The 15,430-nt window shown below is 38.1% G+C and overlaps 1 protein-coding gene across 1 annotated transcript in view; it reads right to left on the minus strand.

Moving 5' to 3' along the window:
- Positions 1-12,402, minus strand: part of CHRD (chordin) — a gene marked incomplete at its 5' end in the record, with an annotated part of 40,332 nt that extends 27,930 nt beyond the window's left edge. The window contains 1 exon segment of the mRNA NM_001110245.1: positions 12,294-12,402. Within this exon segment, the coding sequence (NP_001103715.1) occupies positions 12,294-12,402 (109 nt within the window).
- Positions 12,403-15,430: the final 3,028 nt, after the last annotated feature.

The following is a 15,430-nucleotide window of genomic DNA, read 5'->3' on the forward strand; positions in this document are numbered from 1 at the left end:
TTCTCTAATAATTTCTTTAAACTGTAAAAGGTCAAAGCTTCCGCGCTTTGCGCGGGAGGGGGAAAACTGAATTCAGACAAGGAATACGAGTCGAGAATGGTACAACAAATCGTCTTTTTTCTCTAATAATTAATGAAAGGTCAAAGCTTGCGCGGGCAAGAGGCTATAGCCCCCCCCCCCCCCCCCGATGAAAATGTCAAAAATTGTACCGGTATGGGGCTTCTAATATGACCTTGAAAAAACGGTCTGCGCAATTTTCAAATTTCCGGCCCCCCCTATTGGAAAATCCTGGATCCGCGCCTGCACTAAGTCTAGAACAAAACGTATACCAGTAAGGGCCCAACTTATTTAACAAAGGAACAACTCCTTTAAATCACTATACCCATCGTTGTTATATATATATATATATATATATAACATAAATTCTAAACAGTGTATTATTCTTCAACAACAGTTCTTCATGCGGTTGACGCAGGTCTAATTATGACAAATTCAATCAAATGATATTTCCGCAAATATGTTGATGTTCAGGAAATATCAGGGTAAGTTAATCGGAATGCCCTCAGTCTTACACAGGATTGGTTGCTAATAATTATACTCACAGGAGACACTTCAAAAGAATTGTTTAAAGAAGGGTAACAAAAATATGACGATGTGTGACAAGGGTTGCGTGTTATTGTCCAGTCACTCAACGGAAGGATGATATGGACTTCATATACACCCTTTTATTCCTTACCCCATCATTGCCCCTCTCCTCCCTAGACGACAACGGATAGATTCAGCATGGGTTATTAAAGAGGGCATCTTTGGGCAAAACATTATGTTTTCTATTAGAATCTTCACCACAAAGGAGGGTGCAGAAAGTACATTGTTATTTGAAAATCATCTTTGACGTATCCTTCGAGGAGATGTCCGCCATTATACAGGGCAAGCTAAGAAAGCCCTCAAGATATGGAGTCATTGCATCTCCAGGACTTGAAGTCAATCGTAAACGGTTCCATATTATGACCAATCTGTGTGACAAACTTGACTCTAATAGCATGCCCGCACGTTTAGCTTATCAACCATAGCTTTAATATTTCCTCTACTTCTTTCTTTCTCTCTCTCTCTCTCTCTTCTCTCTCTCTCTCTCTCTCTCTCTCTCTCTCTCTCTTTAGAGCACAGAATCCTTCTTCAAGACGTCCTGATATATCACTATTGACACCTCTTAAAAGATGTTTATACTAGGCATTACACGATCTGAAAACAGTTAAACGTTGGTTTATACAAGGCTGTCAGCATGACCGCCAACCCTCAAAGTAGGGTCAGGTTGACAAAAAAAATGGGACCCACCCTAACTCGAGAATTACTCTTCTAATAAGTGTCGTCAAAGGAACATGACATGAAAGAGCGACAGAGGAAATGTTTGAATGAGATCATGTGACCATACAATGAACCCTAGCGAGACCCCTACTCACTCACCCCCCCCCTTTAATCAATTAACAGGTGTATAGAACCTTTCTAAAGTGTCCTCAGGTTTGGCGTGATGGAAATAAAGCAAGACCTAAAGGAAAGGGAAAAAGGGGTAACGAAGGAAAGGAGAGGAACAAGGGGAGAATAACTGCAAGAACAAGCAGAAGGAGAAAAAGTAGGTCTATCAGGGAAAAAGAAGGGGTTACAGTTAAAAGGAAAAGAACGTGAAAAGTTGTGATATAGTAATAATAATAATAATAATAGGCATTTCTATAGCGCCGTCTATCCAGAAATTCTATACCGAGGCTTTACTCTCGATCCCAGGGTTAAGGGTTTGAATTTCAGCCCAGCCCTAGGGTCCTTCGGCAAAACATTAATCAACATTTGCCATTCTTCACCCAGGTGTAAAAGGGTACCTGGACATTTGTTGGGTAGTTACTGAACAGCATTGATGCTGATGAGGCTTCAGTCGTGTCGATGGTTATACAAAGTTATTATTAATCTGATATTAAAAGACTTTAAAACCTAATCAACTTTAATAGTAAGCATTAGAATCCAGGTTTTTATGTTGGTTGTGAGGCGTCCTAGTGACGGTTTTCAACACCTCTGAAAGACTTCCTCCAGTCTAATGAAGTGATTCCTTGCAGAGCTAGAGGAGGGAGGATGCCTGCGCCAACATTAGGCATGAAAACAAAATAGCAGTTTGAGCAAGACTTCCTCTTGAGCTTTCACATAAGTCAAGGTATGATTACGACTGAGCATGCCTAGATTTAAAGGGGAGCTAACCTTTACCATTTTCTTTGCTTTATGTTAAGACAAGTACAGAATAAGGCTGGTCTGAAGAGATGTGAGCGCTTTTCTATCCCTTACATGCTACTTCATGTAGCTTCACCATTTTAGCTCATCGGTTATGTTAGTATGTATAACTTTACGTTTATGATACAATCTGAATATCAATATATACTAGGTCATTTTTTTCCTCTTAAATGGTTCTCTAGCGGCCTTTTTTGATAAGATGGGGAAGCTCTGAAATAGATATTTTTTTTTTTGTTGAAAAAAGAGAATATTATGTCATCTTCAGACCACTATTCTGTTTTCAATTTGTGTTAAAATGGAAAAATGAATGACAGATTTTCAAATAATTATTGCCGAATGCAGGATGATATTCCGACTGACATAGAAGATTGGAATCGTGCTAAATTCCGGTACATATTTCGCTCTCCCCGCCACAATTAAAACGATCATTTAAACTGACAATCGGATATTAGTTTTTCGTATCGAAGGAGGAATTTGAAATCACGTGACGCTATGAATTACGCGTTCTGAGTCATGTGATGTGATTCAAATCACACGAAGTGGAGGTGAGAATGATCCATTTTCCGACAGGTGATGACGGCTCGTCGGGCTGAAGGGATCCACGGACTATCATAAGTCAATGACAACAATGGTATTTCTCTGACTTATGACTTTTTTTTAAAGAGAGTTGATTAAATTTGATAAATAGATCTAATCCCCTCTGATAAAATATTTGAAATCTTGGTAGGAAAATGGATAACAAAAACAAATATCATTCACATTTTTCGTACAGTTAATCGGACAGATCCATGAGTAAATTCTCGACTGGAATTTCATTAGCCGTTTATTTCGTAATTTGTAAATGGTAGGCAATATTTATATTATATTACATGGATCACAGTATCAGGAATATATCGTGATATAGAGTGTAAATATCTTGTTTTTGCTTTAGAAACCATATGACACATAAATTATTAAGCATATTATAAATACATATTTGTACAATGAAAACACGCCCTGAGGAAAGAGAATACATTTTGTTTAATGTTGCAAAATATTGAAATTCATTAGCAATATAGGATAAGGCTACTTTGGTTACAGCCAAAAACCTTTGATTAGCAGGCAAATGAATACATTGTAAAGGGTCGCGATTGCTCTTCTTATGTGAACACATCAATTAATACTAGCCTGATATTAATTCTATGTTAAAATGTAATTCTATGACGAAGCTAGTGCTGATAAAGTTAGATGGCTAAGCATTAAAGAAAGAAAAGATTTGATGTGACAAAAAATATGTTTTTCAGTTCTACTTGAAGTTTGATAGTCCTATCAAAGACGATAATCAGAAAGAGAAAAAAACTTAGGTAGACAATACAATACGAAAAATAGTGCGAAGAAAAAGACTAAGTTTTGTTAGCGACGACAAAAAACGAGATTTAGTAGGCCTGAAGAAAGTGGCAAAGAAAGTGTTAATTTATTGAAGAAGCTGATGACGAAATCGACGAGTTTAAATGAATTTCAGACACTTGATAAAGATACATTGAGATGATTATCATCTATAGACGTGTTTTCAATCAAATGGAAAGACCAGTGAGCCCTTATACCCTTACTCGTAATATGTTCTTCATTGGCTGCTGAGCACCGAGTTTGTATAAGCTTATCGATAATGCTAATTGTTTCTGACACTCCTACTGCGCGCATTTCCGTAATACCACGACAAAAATTCTTGTGTCTCGAATACTGTTACTCCTCTTTATAAGCTGTACTGGATGTTTTGACTCTTTTTTTCTTGCACTCTCTCTTCTCTTCCTCCTTCTTTTTCTCTCATTTTCTGCCAAAATTTGGCAAGAGTTTTCCTAGATGACCTTTCGGCACACTGCCACAAACATTTTGAAAAAGTTCATCCACAGCGAAGGGTGCACGGTCAACAGTACCAAACTGTATAGCGCAAAGTATAACAGAATTTTCAACTTACTTTTACTGGAATGCTATACTTTTATTGTTATTTGTTACGAGACGAAGTAATTTTTACCCCCCCCCCCAAAAAAAAAGAAAAGAGTGAGTAAAGCATGAATTGTTATAAAATATTTTAAAAACCGTTTGACGATGAAGTTAACATGATACATGTATATATATTATCGAATTTTCCAAGAAAATATCATTTCAATTTGTAGTTTGGGTTAACAGTCAGTTATAATCAGGACAGTATATATGAACTAATAAGGGGCAGCAAATACTTCAAGTAGCTATTTCGAGAATAGTGTGTGTTTTTTTTTAATAGATATGTATACATTTTTGTTTAAATTTAAAGAAAAAGGTTTTAGTACACAGAAACAACAGATTTTTGTAAAAACAAGTTTTGACCATGGCGAGATCCGTTTTTAAGAAAGGTAATTGAACACACAGTCGTCAGAACAATGCGAAAAGCTTGTAGAATACATTTATTCTTCTAAAATTGCACAAGTAAATCTTTTCACCAGTGGTCTAAATAATAAGGAAAGATAACCCAAACAATTACGAGAACGCGAAAGAACGGTATTCTGAGTGACAAATATACGCTTATTAAAGGGGATGTTTTGGACTAACTTCGGGGTCGCGAATTCCTTTCTTTCTCCGTAATCCATGATTAATTTAGATGGGGAGGGATAAATTCTGTTTTCGAACTAGAAGATGGGGTAAGAGAAAAAGGGGCAAAGTTCGTTTGAGTGTTCTTCCATCAAGAAAATAAGTAAAGAAGCCCTGGCTGGATGGGGTAGACAGTCTACACATTGGTGTTATAATACGATGGCTGTTTGTTGAGTACACAAAGCCGGCCATTGAAATGGAGCTAACGAGTTTTTTCTGCCCCTTCTACATCTCTTACGGGGTGTCTTTCACACCTCTTGTTTGCCTACCAGGCAGCGTGCAGGTGGGCCGAGAAGGAGGACTTGGCGAAGACGTCGTGGGCTTAAGGAGACAAAAGATGGAGACATCTTCAAAACAATAAGAGCAGTGGAAAATTCACTAGATTGGAATTCCACACTGCTTTGACCGGAGAAACCCTCCACCTATTTTTTCTCTTTGAATGAACGAAAGAGTTGACGGAAATCACTGCTGGACTAAATAAACAAAACGCTTCTCTTGAAGAAACAGAAATGTAAAGCCAACAGAACAGGTAATGTACATGATGTTCGGCAAAACAATCTTCACATCATACTATTTTTTACATAAGACAAAATGTCCGGAAATTCTTTTGTAGAAAAAACAGCAACTACACATTTTCCAAAAAAGGAAAATTCATATGCTACAAAGCGAATTTTAGAAAGCTAAAAAAAATCACCAAAAGTCACGAAATTAAGAGCAATGGACTTATTGACCCATATGACTTAATCAAAAAATATATCATATTGATATAAGAAAAACTCAATCTTTATTTCAGTCAATGTCTTAACTTAGCATCTTGTGGGGGAATGAGTAAAGCTTTAATTTCAGCCTATTTCACCCGGGGACAACAATGCTATTATATTTATTTGATTCTCTAATCTAGTAAAGATGTGTACAATGAATGAATCACATCTTATCGACATGTTTCTTTCCTTTTCAGACTGTCTAGATAATTTAAAGCAACATGACTCTCAAGCTATAGAATTAATTTCACCGAGAGGTAAAAATGACAAACATGTGAATATCACCTGTCAGATAGTGCTATGGGTTGTTGTTTCTTTGCAGTTCTACAAAAATGTCCTATTCAGTGTTTAGGGTATAAGAAACCATAGACACATAATAACAAACAAACAAACAATAGAACGAGATTGTATGCTTGCTACCTGAATCTTAAACTCCGATCTAAGTTTAGATTGGATAATTTTGGAAAACACTTGAAAATACACTCGTGATAATATCATTAAGGTCCTAAAGAATTCAAGATTTGTGAGAAAAGGAGGGAAAGGGGGCGGGGAAAGAGATATCGACAAATAATGTTTGAAAATTTGTTTCGGATTGTATCCGAGTCAACAGGAATAAGACTCGTTCTTCTTTGGTTTTTACAATGGGGGACGAAACCAAAGCAATATCTTTTCATCAGCGTATCGATTTAACTCATAATCTCTTTTCGGGCTCGATGAGTTAAAGGCGAAGAAAAGAGATTATTTGACTTGAATGGGGAAATAAGTACTCGATAAGAAACTTTACAGCTTCCGAGTTTTTACCTGTGGTTTGTGTCCAGTTCTATTCTCTCGGAGCAGTATATTCTTTGTGTTCTCACAAGCTTATTATTATGACACCTTTTCTTCTTCTTCCCTTTTACTCTTTCTTCTCCCATTCTGTTGGTAATTTCTTTTTTGATGGAGTGGTGGTACCTGGCGGTGTCTCGGGTCACGCCACACTAAAAATAGTTGTGTGCAACATTCTTTCGAATTAATAGCGGGACAATCGGATATGATTGAACATTGGTCCTGAAAATTGTGATGTCCTATTCATCAAAATTATAATACAATCGTGATTTTAGCAGTAAAGAACTTAAGACAAACCAGTAACCGAATACGGGCATTTTTATGAAATTTGCAAAGGGGGAGTTAAAATGAACGGGGTTCTATTATCATATTGATCTGCACACGTAATAAATGATAAAACCAGCCGCCTTACACGAATGACTTCAATTGAGGATTATGTGAAAGTCTTTACAAGGTGATAACTTTAAAGTGATCATCTGCGCTGCCTTCTTAATTCAATTATTGCATGGCCCGGTGAAGTGAAGCACACGAAACGAGGTTTGGTAAATTATGCAAGTGTTTATGTGTTGATCAATGATGCGGTAACCCCTAGCAACGCCTGGTAAGTAGTTGGAATATCGAAAGTCTTATCTTTCCCGTGCTATTATTTAAGAATCATTAGAAATATCATCTTGTTTGTGTGTTAATCAAAGAGATGTCATAACCAAGTAATCGGGGATGACATTCCGATCAGGATAACGTGGTCTTATTGAGAAGAGGTACACGGGCCCTTAAGCATGTGCTTAGTAATCTGCTGCCATAACAACACTTCTCATACTTTGACAAATGTATTGTTTATTTTTGTTTACCTGTTTTCGAATTTTAGCGATGTTACCACTCTAATAAACAAGGCAGATTATTTTGGATGTAAAGCCTTTACATCATCTATTAGAATCCAATTAAAACTGTTACAAAAAAGGTTCATTCGTTCGTTCGTGTCTCCTTAGATCAAGATTAATATAAAGTTCCTAAATTAAATTAAATTAAGTTCTTCCATCGCCCGATGGCTGCAATGGCCGTCTCATTTACAAGGGCTAGGACTTCGTCTGTGCTGATATATCCATAGAGACGTTATTTGTTATACATGTACCATAATGTGATATCAAATGGGAATACTGTTATTACTACTACTACTACTACTACTACTACTACTTCTTCTATACTTCTACTGCCACTGGCGTACTGATAGGGGGAGGGGCGGGGGGGGGGGGGGCTTGTTCTCACCTTATTATGCCACCTGGTGGTGATGCATATTTTTTTCTGCCCCGCCCCCAAAAATAGCTTTGGCTCATTACGCTACTGACTACTACTACTATAATATCTCTTCTAAACATCATTTCATTATATTAAGGGCCTACTAAACAAAACATCTTGACAGATTCGGTGGTTATTTCAATGAGGGGAGAGACTGCAAGGGAGTTAATGAGAAAGTGAGGGGGAATGAGAAATGTGAAGAAGGGATAGAGAGGGGTGAGGGTGAGAGAGAAAACGGGGAGGAGAGAGGAAGAAAGGGGAGGAAAGGGGAGGAAAGGGGAGAGAAAGGGAAGGAAGGGACCGAGAAAAGGTGTGAGAAGGGAGAAAAGGGAGAGAGAAAGGGAAAGAGATGGAAAGAGAAGGAGGAAAGAGGGCAAGAGAAAGGGGATAGACAGAGAGAGAAAGTGAAGTGGAGAATGAGAGTGTAAGCGAATCAGAGAGAATCGTTGCATGAGAGAGGGGGTATGTTGTTTCACCGAAAGTTGGTTTCCTCTCGATTAGATTATGTCAAGGGAAATACATATTTATAGAATCAAATCATTAAAGAGTTGAGGTAAGACAGAAAGTTCTTAACCGAATGACTTTCAATATTCGCTGTTCAGAGGAATCAGCGGTGGAAATAAACAAAATTGAATTGGGAAATACAGCTAAATGACTTGATGTTAAACCTTCGATTTAACACGACAAGTCTAATATCTGTTAGAAGTTCATTTCGCAGATAATTGTAACACTTTCTGGCAGTAGCAAGGGTTGTCATGGGAATCTGATGGCAAAAAAGTGGTGTAAAAATGTGAGTGGGTACAAGGATAGTTGATCTACTTGTACAACCTAGTTTAAGCTCGGGTTAGGGTCAGGTAAATGATTGGGAATATAATTATTTATGGAAAATTCGGATGCGCCTGGTTATAAAGCGATGAGGTGATAGTGCTTTCTAAAGGCAGCTTTGAAGAAGTAGCCGTTCTGAATTAAAAGGTGCAAACAATTATTAAAACAGTGAAATCAAAATGATATATATTTCACATTGTATAAAAAGTTTTATATATCTCTTTGATGTTGAAAAAACGAGTATATACAATAATCAGATAAACGAGCAATTATATTTCATGTTTGCAATCATTCGCAATTATTTAGCAGGCGTTAAAACTGACAATGTTGGTTTCTCTCTGCCTCTCTCTCTCTCTCTCTCTCTCTCTCCCTCTCTCTCTCTCTATCATTCTCTCTCATTTTCTCTTTCTCTCTCTCTCTCTCTCTCTCCCTATCTCTCTCTATTATTCTCTCTCATTTTCTCTATCTCTCTATATCTGTGTGTGTATCTCTCTCCACTTGACGAGACGTTTGGTGACGTCACACATTCTTGGTTCACCTGCTTGCCGACCTGAGTGACACTTCCGTAAATTGGTCTCCATGTCTAGGGTGCGATCAGATTGCTGAGCGGGAAACACGAGATATGCTTAATCTATTACCATCGCGACCCAGGGAAACCTCGGAGGTACGTTATCAATACCGATGTGGTTCATTCAGTCTAAGAGATGAGGGTTCGATTCCCAACGCGGTACTAATGTCCTTTGGCAAGACGTTAATCCATATTTGTCACTCTCCATCCAGGTGTAAATGGGCACCTGGCATTGCTGGGGAAGCAAAGGTAACTTATTGCTTCCTGTGCTTGCATTATTACATAATCACTAATACTGATATTGGTATTCTTAGAAAAAGTTTTGAAAAGTGTCCCCAAAAGTTATATAAAGGGGACTTACTGAGCCTTTTCTCCTACACTATATCACATTGTACATGAATAATTAGAAGTATAAACAAAACAAAATTTTCGGATATGTGTTGCAACTGATGGCACGAGGTAACAATAAAAAGCGTCAGGAAAATAAACACAACATCATAAAAAAACATCTAGAAACCTCAAATGACGCCATGATTTCGTGAGATCACATCAGACCCTGAAACTTATGAAATCAAATACGTGTCGCGTCTTGTGTTTTTATTCAAGTTATTTGTCTGTCCTAGTAAAATGCCAAAGGTCGCCCTTGTATGGAGGCTAAGCGAACCCCACATTGGTTATTTCGTCCCTACCAATAAAGGGACAATAACGTGATATCACTGACCGTAATTGGCGATTGCAGAGGTGCGAGTGATTCGATCAACATTGATCAAATTGAGATGAATTACTTGGAACAGGTGATAAAGAAAAGGGGGACAATTTTTGTTTTGGTCAAAAACAACAGCCAAGAAGCCACACATTGCTGGATGCGAGAAGAAAAAGCCAAGAAGAAAAAATAAAATAATTGGAGGTTATAGATAAAGCTGTCTTCCATTTTGGGGTCGAGATTTTGATTCAAAGCGGCATCTTGGCTGGGAAGAAATTAGAGAATGGGGGCAGTGATGATATTGGTGCCCTTCTTTGGAATCATAATTAAGTGGAGGGAAAGAAAGGTTCGGGTGGGAAGGAAGACAAGGATGATATAAATGACCTCGTTCTCAGATGATTTTTTTTTCTTCAGATCTTCTTTTGTTTTCGTTTCATCGCCATCAATTTTCATCTCTTTCCTCACAGGAAGCGATTCTCGGATTACTTTCGTTATTCCCTTTTTTTAAAATCTTTTTATAAATGTCATATCCGCGGGTAATACAGCATGATCTCGTTGTGCCATGGCAATCCTCCTATTTCTATATTATTTTTTATTCATCTTTATCTCCTTCTTTTCTCTACTTCTCTATTACTATCAGATAAAACTAAGAAACGAAAGATCAAATTTGCACCTTAAATATCGGTACAATCATGGACCTATCCATGGTACAATAGAGGTAACCCCTACACTAAGATGCAGAGGGTGTCGAAGGGTGCACAACTCAACCTCAAGAGGTGCAAAATGATCATTATCATTGAATGATGCAAATTTGATAAATTGTTTATTAGCGTTCGTGTCTTCTTCTACTCCTAACATTGCTAATTTAGCAATACTATCGAATGCCTTACCCCGGAGGCACATTCTGCATGCTGCTTATTATATCAGTTTCATCTAGGAAACGATAATAATGTTTTCCTTCATAGTGTAATACTCAAATTGACCAGTTAGGACTAATTTGAAATTTGAATTTGAAAATCTCGTTCATATATTTTACTGTCGGTTTTAGATATTAAGAATAAGCTGGGATGCTAAGAAGAGCTACACTTGAACTAGGTTGGAAGAGGCGGTTGAGGTTTCAGGTCAGATGCAATCTATGGAATGTTCCTCCTGCTTGTAGTGGAACGCCACGGAACAGGTGGGAATGTGGAATGTCGGAACAATTTTCAAAATCTATGAATCATTCGGATATTCTTACATTCGTGTCATAAATCTGCAATATGTTTCGTGGTTTTTTCCTTATTGGTCTGTATGGTTGGGATAAAATTGTCAGTTTTTGTCTGTGTTATGCTCGCTCCCCGTCTATACATAAAACACAAATTAAATTCCTTTCTTAACTAAATATATTGCCTCTTTCGTAATTGTAGGTGTATTTCAGGTTCGATTGAGTTGATTATCGTTGGATGTTAATGAATATTACACGTTAATTTTGAAGAAACTGGTAAAATATCATGATTATTATTAAATTACAGATAGAAATGTATAAAGGGAAGGTATTGTTACGGGTGCCAGGAACCCAAGTGACAGTCAGGTCGTTTCATAATGCGTATAGAGGGAAATGGCATTTTGAATGATTCAGAAGAAAGTACCATGGCAAACGAACCAATCAATAAGCACTGCGAGGGCGTCAGAACATTTGCGTCAATACATCAGAGGGGTATATTATTTTGAACGAAAGTTTAGACAAATATCGCGGCTACAATAACTTTTTCGACAAGTGGTATGCGAAGGAATGCGACGAATGAGGAAAAAGGATTGCTATTTTGAGTTAATCTTTAGCGACGAGTCGAAGTGCAACATCGTTTTTTCCACGAGGAGTGCTTGCTTTTGTCAATTCTGTTTTGATGCAAGTATAACCTGGATGAAAATAATTTTCTCTTCGACCTTCCTCTATATTACCCGTTCTTTGTCTCCCTTTCATCATCATCACAACCATCCTCATCACTATCATCTTCATCATCATCATCACTATCATCTTCATCACCATCATCACTATCATCCTCACCACTATCATCTTCATCATCAACGGCACCGTCATCAGAAGATGCCACAACCGCTTCACTTATTCGAACATGCAAAATTCAATAATTCGTCCTTGTTTTCACGAAGTGACGGTAGCGAGGAAAATCGTAACGCAAAGTGAATGCAATTTTTTTTCACTACCGTCACTTCGTGAAAACAGCGACGAATTATTGTGGACATGGTGTCGGTCTCGTAGATATAACTGTGTGTAACTCCACTTATACCTCAGTCACGCAGCCTTATCGACTCCAGACCGACTAAAAATCGAGGATTTTTTTTTTTAATTTTTTTTTTTATCATTATCATAATGCATTATTTGTTGGGTCTGTTGTTGGTCTCGTGGTTATGAATGTGGATTATTTATAAGAAAGATGGAATGACTTACGGGTCGGCATTCGCAGACGACGCACACCATTTCTCCAAATGGTTCACCAAGGTTCGGATGCCACTCATCTTCAAGATTGTAGAAGTCCGCTCCGAAGGTACAACCTGAACAGATAATCACACAATAGTTACAGTTATTGCACATAATTTCACACTCAATAGATTCAATAGGAACAAATATTACACGGTAACGTGAATAAAAAAATAGTAATATATTAGTCGAATGATTGATTAATTACTAACCAACTGGTTATTTGACTGATTGATTTATGAATGAATTTATTGATCAATGGTTTGACTGATTTATTGCTGATTGGATGAATTATTGTTCGATTAATGATTTATCAATTCATTGTTTGATTACAAACGGATGGTTTAATGAGTGCAAGGATTTATCGATAGATAAATCAAAATATCTTAAAGCTCTATTGGTGCGTTCACATAAACTATAGTACACAAAAGTATTGACCAGTACATTGTCAGTTTAGACCAACTTGAATTGATGACGTTGATGCAACCAACAAACCACAGGAATACGAAGGAAGTTATAAATCAGTCTGCCGGATAATTACAGTCTAAATGAAATATGTACTCGGCCTACATGTTCATACATCATGTAATCTACAAGCAAGCGTCTGAGACATTAACAAATTTGCTTTCCCGCTATTTACAAGTAATAAAAAATTCCAAAAGTGCATGCTTAGGCGTGTTGTTGCAATGTATATTGCTCAGCCTTGTATCGGATGATGCCAGCGATTTCATCTTTATCGCGATCTCAGCTTCCTCCATCTTCTTGACGCCACACAAAGTCCATTCACTCCTCTCTCCCCCTCCTCTCTCTCTCTCTCTCTCTCTCTCTATCTCTCTCTCTCTCTATCTCTCTCTCTCTCCTCCTCCTCCTCCCTCACAACAATACTTCCCAATGAAAAATTACAAAGCGCGCAAAACAATTGAAATGAATTATAGTTAAAGATTAGACAAGGGACGGATGGGTGATGGGGAAAAAGTGTACCGTCTGCTCAAGATTTTTGTCATACGTTTTTTGCGCGCTTTGGCTCCAGCGTGCTCAGTTGTCGTCTGTCTTCCAGAAAAAAGTGGATTCACACTGAAGATATAATTATGACGGGCATGACAAGGGTGACATTTATGACGATGTGGACAACCCTACTCCAATGCAGCATATACATGCATATTCTTCTACAAGTGTATTGTGTTCACCTTCTGCGCTAAGGGCAAGGAGAAGATGGGGGCGCACATAACTAATCAAGTTCAAGCGACAGAATTTGCGCTGTGGGAACGAAGTAGTAAGCCCTCTCGAGAAAGACATGAGTCGTTTATATTGTGATTGCTGCTATGAAGGAACGTCAATTAATACTCATATTTCCGCCGTCTTTTAGACTAGCTGCTTCTGATCTTGTTGTCATTAAGTCTCTAAAAATTGATTTTTTTTTTTTTTGTCAACTCATGTGATTAAAATAACTTCCACACATGATTCAATGTAGCTTAAAATAAGAGCATAATATAATATCAATCTATTAAGCACAATCATAATGTGACTAATCCAATGACTTACAGAGTAAATTGAGTATTGTATACTGGCACGCAGAGGAAAACAATTCATATTGTGTCATTGTGGTTTATGTAGATAATTGTGTTTATTTGACAAATGTGATAAATTACACTGGATTCAATTTATCAATATACAGCACTTTAAACAGCTGTTTTTGAATGACATGTAGGCCTACACACAGAAATTGTTGTGGTTATATACATTAATGCTTAAATTTAGCTCAGGTCATAGACGAGTTAGGTGAGACAGGGAACCCAGACAGGGCTGCTCAGTCCCACTCGTGACAAAGCATGTTATGTTATGTTGAGAGAGGCTGAAATATGGTCCCTATTAGAGCGGGTTCTAAGCCAGGAGAGCTAGACGTCGGGGTTAATGTACTTTCAGCAGCGACGCGCGTCTTCCCAAGATAGTCTAGCATCCAGCGTCGACAATATTTTTTCTTTTTCCATCTTGTCTCCATTAATTACGCGGTGGCCGTGACCCGTTAGGAACATGTACATGTACTTTATTCTTTCCAAACCCATTTCTTGAAGTAATAAATTGGCAAACATGGATGGATATCTAGTTTGTCTGGAAGAAAATAGTGTGCGCGTGAAGAACGGTATCTTGGAGAGGGGTTCTAAAAAAAGTTTGACTGAACGATAGAGAGAAGGAGAGAGTTTCCCAACTCTGATACTATCCTTAGACTTACCATTACATTCCCTAATACCGCAGTATCAACCTCGCAGTTACACCACCACCACCACCACCACCACCACCATCACCACCACCACCACCACCAACACCATCATCATCATCATCATCATCATCATCATCATCATATCAGCTGCTGTTCTTTCTTTCCCCGTGGACAATGATGGAGTAAGAAATTAGCTGAATCATTGTCTCACTCACCATGCCCCGACGATAACCTGCGACAAACGAAACTCTCATTTTTGTATCTTCACAAGTTCAACGAATTAAGCACCAGCCTATCGATTAACAGAACTCCTTCCTCCTCTCAAACCCTCTCTCAGTCTTCAAAAGATAACATCGATCTTCATCAGCAAACTATGGCTGGGGCAATTACACTGCGACGAAACGAGGTAAAGAGAGACAGTAATTACCCAATAAATTGGGCCATTTGAGGACATTTTCTTCGTTGTTCGTCTCGGGAAGAAAGAAATCATATTTTTAAGCAATGACTTTTCGAGACCTTCTGACGAGTCAGCTTGGAACATTTCGGTATTGCTATGAATTATGGGTAACGAACGACGCACACGCGCGTAAGAGGGTTGGTGAGAAATTGTGGCATGGGTGACTGTCGCCTGTGATATGAATGGTTGGGAGACGGATAGCCAGGCAGACTTGGTATGTCCATGGGCTTATTGGGGTTTGGTTATGGATGATGGGGAGATGGAGTGGGGTGGATGGGGAGATGGAGTGGGGTGGATGCAGAGAGGGATGTAGACCTAAAGATTAGAGAGGAGACTTCTAGGGATAGAGAGAGATATGAATATACCGGATAGACTGAGAGAGAAAAAATACAAATTATGTTGGTAGTAGAAAAGAGCGAGGGAGAGAAGAGC

The sequence above is a fragment of the Strongylocentrotus purpuratus genome, unplaced genomic scaffold (assembly GCF_000002235.5).
Source record: "Strongylocentrotus purpuratus isolate Spur 01 unplaced genomic scaffold, Spur_5.0 spur5_scaffold_16, whole genome shotgun sequence".
Lineage (NCBI taxonomy): Eukaryota > Metazoa > Echinodermata > Echinoidea > Camarodonta > Strongylocentrotidae > Strongylocentrotus > Strongylocentrotus purpuratus.